We start from the raw sequence: 6,161 nt of genomic DNA, 5'->3' as shown, positions 1-6,161 counted from the left end.
TTCAAACACTCATCACGATTTCAACCGGAGGACAATCAAGCATGCTTGGCAACACTGAATGCATCGTGTCTGTTGGGTCTGACCTCAAGTTACAATGGACCCAGACCTGCGATGGATCTCTCAATCTCTCAATTCGACTGATAACTGGATATAAGTCTCTGCGGAAGCATCGAAAGGAGAAGGAGAAGCTTTTCCACCATACTGAAAGCTGGGAGAACAAGGACAGAATAGTACAATTCGAGCTTGCCTCTGCAGATCCCCATGGAGACCCAAAGCAGACCGAACGTCCCGTAAGGAATAGACAACTTCGCCAGGGTGACGGGAGAGAGCATGGCCGAAGGACATCTGGCAAAAGCAGAGACAATCTAGCTGCAAACAACCAGAGCGAGGATGACCAAAGCTGCGAGAGTCAGGACCAGAACGACAGCAGCCAGGACCAGATTGCTGAGAGCGAGGTAATTGGTGATGACATGTATACAACGAGTCGAAAAAATGAGGCCAATACCGTATCAGCATGTGTATATTGCCGAAATATCCGTGAGAAGGTCGAGAGAGAGTTCAGCAAGCGGCGAATCCGACTCCGAGAGTGTCATTCTTCATGGATAAACAACCCCGAGGAATTCTTCGGAGCTACTCAATTCATCTCCAGCGAGCAGTGGTCATTCAGAGCGTTGACGGACTCCGAAAATCAGCTCGATAAGGAGCGGAATCCATTTCACAAGCTCAACCTTGCATACCATCTCCAGAAGCGTATAGAAGAGTCAAAACTTCCTGAACTCAGCTGTCGAAAAGCTATGCTGCAAGAGATATATCCAGGATTTAAGAATATGCAGCGCAAGGATAGAGATCCTCTCTACCAAAGATTTGAGAGATACCTTAAACAAGGGGAAGCCCTCCTCATGATCACCACAGAAAATACTGGTATTCTATTAACAGTCACCCAGCTTTTGTCAAGAGCAGAGTAATTCTACACTCCCTTTATTCTTAACCAATGCTTACACACCATTCCACAGTTTAGCACACTTATCGAAAGAGTGGGAGTCATGTGCCTGCAGATTCCCCTGGTTGACTACCGGCATCCTTCAAGAGTCCAAACAGTACGAGGAAGTAACGACCATCATTCGTACATATATGCAGCGTATGTCGTACTCCAATATCCACGAGTGTCAGATGTCTAAGTCTTACAGGTACGCCAAAGCGAAGAACAACTGCGCCTCACCAAGCGTCAAGAGAGAAGAGACTGCAGTTCCAATTCCCAGAAGAGAGGATACCAAGCCGCCCTGCCGATCAACCAATATCCGGTCCATTCTTAACTCCCCCACCATCCCATGGATCGAGCCCCATTCCCAGCTCCTCCGCACTTTGGGACGAAATTGAAACCGCCTTTGCTGGGAATTGGCTTGGTGACCACGCTTATTTCCTAATGCTGTTCTGCTCGATGGGCGGCTGCGTACCCGAGTACGTCTTCGAAAGATCACTGTCATCACAGTGGCGGTGGTCAGATGATGGCACCAAGCAACTTGTTACGCCCGCCCAGGCTACCCTCGATCCACAATTGGCCGCCTTTGTGTCGAACCCTGAACGATTCAAGCAAGCTCTTGATCGAGTAAGAAATCTGGGCTTTGTAAGCGAGTCGTCCTTGCCTCTCTCCAGCGAACTCTACACAAAACTATCCCAATTCTTGACAAAGCAGGTCAAAGAGAAATGGTCCATCAGAGCTCTGAGATGGCTCTGTTTCATATTTCCGCGGCATGAACTGTGGGAGGAATCTCCGAGTTTCACGTCGATCGTGCGGTCCCTTCAGCCCCTCATGGAACGCCTGGTACGATCCGTTGAGGAAGCCAATATACCACAGTCGTTAAAAGACGAGGTTTCAGAGGCATTACTGGCAGCATCTAAAGTCGGTAATATCCGGTCGAACGCACTCTCGTTAGTCGCCGATCTCCTTGGCGACGAATCGCCACGTCATCTTCATGCCGAATTTGCCCTACAACGAAGCATTATGTTTCGCCTCGATGGAGATTTCAAGAATTCCGAGCGTGTTATCCATGATTTCTGCTGTCGCTGTGGAACTCCTGAGCAATCATGCTTATCATCCTCCTTTCAGCAGCGACAAAAGCGGCTAAATGCTCTATACGGACTCATTCATCGTTCGCATCTCGAGAATTTGGTTCAGTGCGAGCAGTATCAGCTTGCAACAGAGCACATCAGTCATTGGCAGCTGACAGAAACAGCTTCGCCAATGGAATGGGGTATTTTACCGTCTAGAACACTCACTACTTCCAAAATATTTCGATCACAAGCAGCTTTTAAATGTGCCCAGGAAAGTCTAGAGTTATGCGTCAAGTTTCTGCACCCCCGCGAACCAGCCCGAGCCCAGGTCTTGTGCCAACTAGCGGATGTATACAATGACGTTGGGTTTTCAAGTGCGGCCAACGAACTCCTTGCTCCCGAAATCGAGGAGGGGAGGAAGGAAGCCACCAAAACAAAAGCTTTCCGAAGGTTTTTGGTGTCTTCAGTTGAAACTTGCGTACAAACCCGACAATATGACGATGCAAGCTTGGACCTTGAACAGCTCGGCGTCATTTTCAGCAATCTGAGTCGCCTGGACGTCAGCGATCAGCTTCTGCATATCCGCACTCTTGTCGCATCAGCGCGAATCTGTCACATGCGAGGAGAATTTAGGAGTGCCATCCATGTATGGGACGTGGCATTGCGACGTGTACAATCCTATAATAGTTTCGAAGGTGAAGGATTCACGTACTCGGCTATTCATCTTTCACGGTCACTCGCATATCTGGAATTGGGTGAGCATGAAAGGGCGGAATCCTCATTTAAACACGGAAAAGCAATATTAGATCGCGGACCGAGGGACTACTGGATACCAACCTTTGCGAAATGGGTTGAAGAAGTCTTGCAAAAACTAGAGTCGATGGCCGGTTGGGCTAAGAGTCAATGACGTTGCCTCCGCGTGGCAAATCCGACGTTTCGCCGAGAGAGGTCGCCACTCTAATTCTATTTATCTCTGTCTGCATCCTTCCATCAACCGCAAATGATTAGATTTGCATTTCTCTGGCGAGCATCAAAACTACATAAACATAACGACATCCGAATGCACTCAGCTCTCCCAATCATTGACTTCAGTCCGATTCTTTTCGGTTCTTTAGAGAGTCGTCAATGTACTATTTCGGAAATCGATAATGCGCTGCGGACCGTTGGTGCTTTTTACCTTCGAAACTACGGTATTGAGAGAGCGAAGATTGACATGTGGTTTGAATGGGTAGGTCAGCCTCAGTGCCCTGCGCGTTTTGACGACTAATATGAAAATTGAAGAGCCAACGATTCTTCGACCTCCCACTTTCTGAAAAGGAAAGGTTATTCCCAACGCCTCGGTCCTTTGAACAGGGATATTTTGGAATTCACAAGGAAAAAGTACGCGAGCAGACCGCTTTAAAAGAGAACTTTGATTTCGGTGACCCAGAAGCCAATAATGCGTCCTGTTGGCCTCAGGAAGAACAGCTGCCAGGATTTCGAGATTTCGCAGCAGACTTTCATCAGGTATGCGAGCATTCTAATGATGGTTATGTTGACTAAACATCAATAGGACTGCTCTAAACTGATAGACAAGCTACTTGAGTGTCTTTCAGTGGCACTGAACCAAGAGCCTGATTTCTTCGGCTGCTATCACACTGGCTCGATGTTCGTGTCTAGTCTCATTCACTACCCTGCCGTATCCTCCGACAGTCTAAGGTCAGGTCAAGTAGTACGAAGCCCAGCGCATTCCGATCTTGGGACCCTTACTCTTCTCTTTCAGCAAAACATTGGAGGTCTTGAAGTGGCGGATATGAGCTCTACCAATAAATTATCAAGTGCGGCTGTGGAAAAGAGCGCCACGTTTATCCCGGTTGAGCCAGATGCTGAAACAATCCTAGTCAATGTTGGCTACCTGTTGATGCGATGGTCCAATGCGAGGTGGAAAAATAGCGTCCATCGGGTTTCGGAGCCTCCTAGCTTAATTGATAAGCAGATCGTACCTGAGAGATACAGTTTCGCCTTTTTCAGCTTCCCTGATGCTCATACTGTCGTCGAACCACTCCCGGCTTGCCACAATACCGAGATACCCAAGAGATGGGGTCCAATAAATGCCGGCAAGTATCTTCTCAGTAAAAGAGACAAATTGTATTCTTAAGAATCTGTCAATAGGTTAGGACATCACAATTCACATTTTGGGATTTGAGTGAGTAGATCACGTGCACAGAGTCCGCTCGGACCTCTTCATAAGACGGAAAAGTTTTCGGGAACTGCGCGTTGTACCCACTACACGCCCAACTACCTTGATTATTGACGACGGGCCATGTTCACAGCTCCTCATATTATTATGACAACACGTGCCGCTCGAGCGCTTCGCCTGTTCTCAATAACTACCCCGCGTTTCCAATTCCAAACTCAGCGCTCTTCACAAGCAATCACCTTATTCAAGTCGCTCTCAACTGCTCCTTCCGTCATGCAGCCGAAGATAGCGACAGGGGAAGACGAAAACAAGGTAAAGTCCGAGCTTGAAGAGCTGGTGAGCAGCGGATGGCAGCTCGACAAGAATGAAGTACAAGTAGCGAAGACATATCATTTGGCTAGTTATCGCAATGTGAAAGTATGTAGTGGTTTCTGCAGCTCAAACGAAGCTAACAGCGTTTAGTTCTTATCACTCGAGATCATGTCGCGAAGTCAACTTAAGAACCATCATCCGGTGCTGACCACTGTATGTCCCTGGGCTGCAAGTCGAGGATGTAACAGCTCACTCTTTTGAAGACCGTATCCTCAGTCACAGTACATTGGACGACCCATAATCCTCCCGGCCTCACTGAGAAGGATACACTCATGGCTAAATACTGTGATAATGTGGCGGAGATAATAGGCACGGTGGATCCGGAAGAGTCAAAGAAATGCGGCTCTGCGCAGTCGCAAATTTGAGCGAATGAACAGTTATGCTCTCTTTATGACTTTTCAAATTCTAAAATTCAACATAATGGGGCGGTTTTTTGAAGAAATAGGCCGTTTACGCCAGCTCACAGGAATGGTCTAAGGCTGTGATAGAGCCTCCAACAAGGTTACCATCTAACTTGGAAGGCTGCGGCGATGTCCTGTTCAGCCTCTGATGGCAAGGAATGTGATGACCGTATTCTGAGCAGCACGCCGGGTGCTCAGAATAGGCATTCTGATCAAGGCACCTTGGCAGAACTATGTAGGCTCCTTACACCCGACACTTAGTTGTCAATTTGAACTCTAGTTACAACTGCTACTTCACTCGTCTACCAGCCTGTTACCATTTGTACCTCATTGATTAGGGTTACCTTGTTGAAGCGCCTCAAGCACATTTGCCTATTGGAAAGCCGAAACGCCTCTGTGTGTTACGGACTACTTACTCTAGGGATAAGCCGCTCTTGCTCCTCGAAGCATAAAGGTTTATTACATAGCCCTTGCCTTTTTAAATTTATTCTAGAATAACTACTTTCTATGGACCAATCTTTTCTATATTATTTTCCTAATGGTCTCTCTCTCTATAAGTATATAGAAGACTTAAACTAACGTCTATTATATTCTTTAATTATTAGAGACTAGTATTAATTAAGCTATATAGATTAAGACTCGATGTAGAGCCTATCTTTGTATTTATATGTCCGATGAACTCTGGGTATAGGTATAGATGTTGATCTGGCGACGAATTGTAAGGCTTCCAGTTCGGTCTCATGGCAGGGACCTTTAACGAGTCGATGTCGACCTACTCGAACGACGTTACGACCTAATGTGCCGCAGATCTTGTTCGCAATTAAAGTTCGGATATGTAGAAGGCGCAATATGCATCGATCAAGAAAGCCTGATGCCATGGTCCATCGCGGGCATGCGAAGCCTGTAAAGTTGCAGAGGAAATGATAGGATTGCCTCTTCAGTAGACCATCTTATGTACAACGAGGTAGCATCCTTGTAATACAAGACGATGATTCTTTGGACTCAAACACGCAGCCTCTACGTTTGTCATTGAGTTCCTCCTCAATCTCCAAGTCTCGTTGTTCCGAAGCTTCCGTCTGACTGGCGCATGCGCGTTTTATGGCCACATATCCCACAAGGATATCGAAGAATCACTTGGGAAAGCTCGGCGTTTCTTA

The 6,161-nt window shown here is 47.0% G+C and overlaps 4 protein-coding genes across 4 annotated transcripts; 3 read left to right on the top strand and 1 right to left on the bottom strand.

The window, feature by feature from the left end:
• The first annotated feature begins 1,194 nt into the window (after positions 1-1,194).
• EJ05DRAFT_295619 (uncharacterized protein) lies at positions 1,195-3,287 on the top strand. The gene has a single exon (XM_033740560.1). The coding sequence runs from the start codon at positions 1,424-1,426 to the stop codon at positions 2,957-2,959; it is 1,536 nt and encodes a 511-aa protein (XP_033595032.1). The 5' UTR covers positions 1,195-1,423; the 3' UTR covers positions 2,960-3,287.
• EJ05DRAFT_525860 (oxidoreductase) lies at positions 3,081-4,189 on the top strand (the record flags this gene model as incomplete). The annotated part of the gene is made up of 3 exons (XM_033748855.1): positions 3,081-3,280; positions 3,334-3,580; positions 3,624-4,189. Exons 1-3 carry the CDS (start codon positions 3,113-3,115, stop codon positions 4,187-4,189), a joined length of 981 nt encoding a protein of 326 aa, XP_033595031.1. The 5' UTR covers positions 3,081-3,112.
• Positions 4,190-4,504: 315 nt separating this feature from the next.
• EJ05DRAFT_446529 (transcriptional coactivator/pterin dehydratase) lies at positions 4,505-4,968 on the top strand (the record flags this gene model as incomplete). The annotated part of the gene is made up of 3 exons (XM_033742237.1): positions 4,505-4,648; positions 4,694-4,756; positions 4,807-4,968. The coding sequence occupies 3 exons, from the start codon at positions 4,505-4,507 to the stop codon at positions 4,966-4,968; spliced, it is 369 nt and encodes a 122-aa protein (XP_033595030.1).
• Positions 4,969-5,657: 689 nt separating this feature from the next.
• On the bottom strand, positions 5,658-5,843 carry EJ05DRAFT_425275 (uncharacterized protein; the record flags this gene model as incomplete). Its single annotated transcript, XM_033741496.1, has 1 exon — positions 5,658-5,843. A coding segment is annotated over one exon (186 nt), but the record flags the coding sequence as incomplete, so codon positions are not given.
• Between the last annotated feature and the right edge of the window lie 318 nt (positions 5,844-6,161).

The sequence above is a fragment of the Pseudovirgaria hyperparasitica genome (assembly GCF_010093815.1).
Source record: "Pseudovirgaria hyperparasitica strain CBS 121739 unplaced genomic scaffold EJ05scaffold_43, whole genome shotgun sequence".
Classification (NCBI taxonomy): Eukaryota; Fungi; Ascomycota; class Dothideomycetes; order Acrospermales; family Acrospermaceae; genus Pseudovirgaria; species Pseudovirgaria hyperparasitica.
The sequence above is the reverse complement of the archived record's forward strand: the minus strand, read 5'-3'. Positions and strand labels throughout refer to the sequence as shown.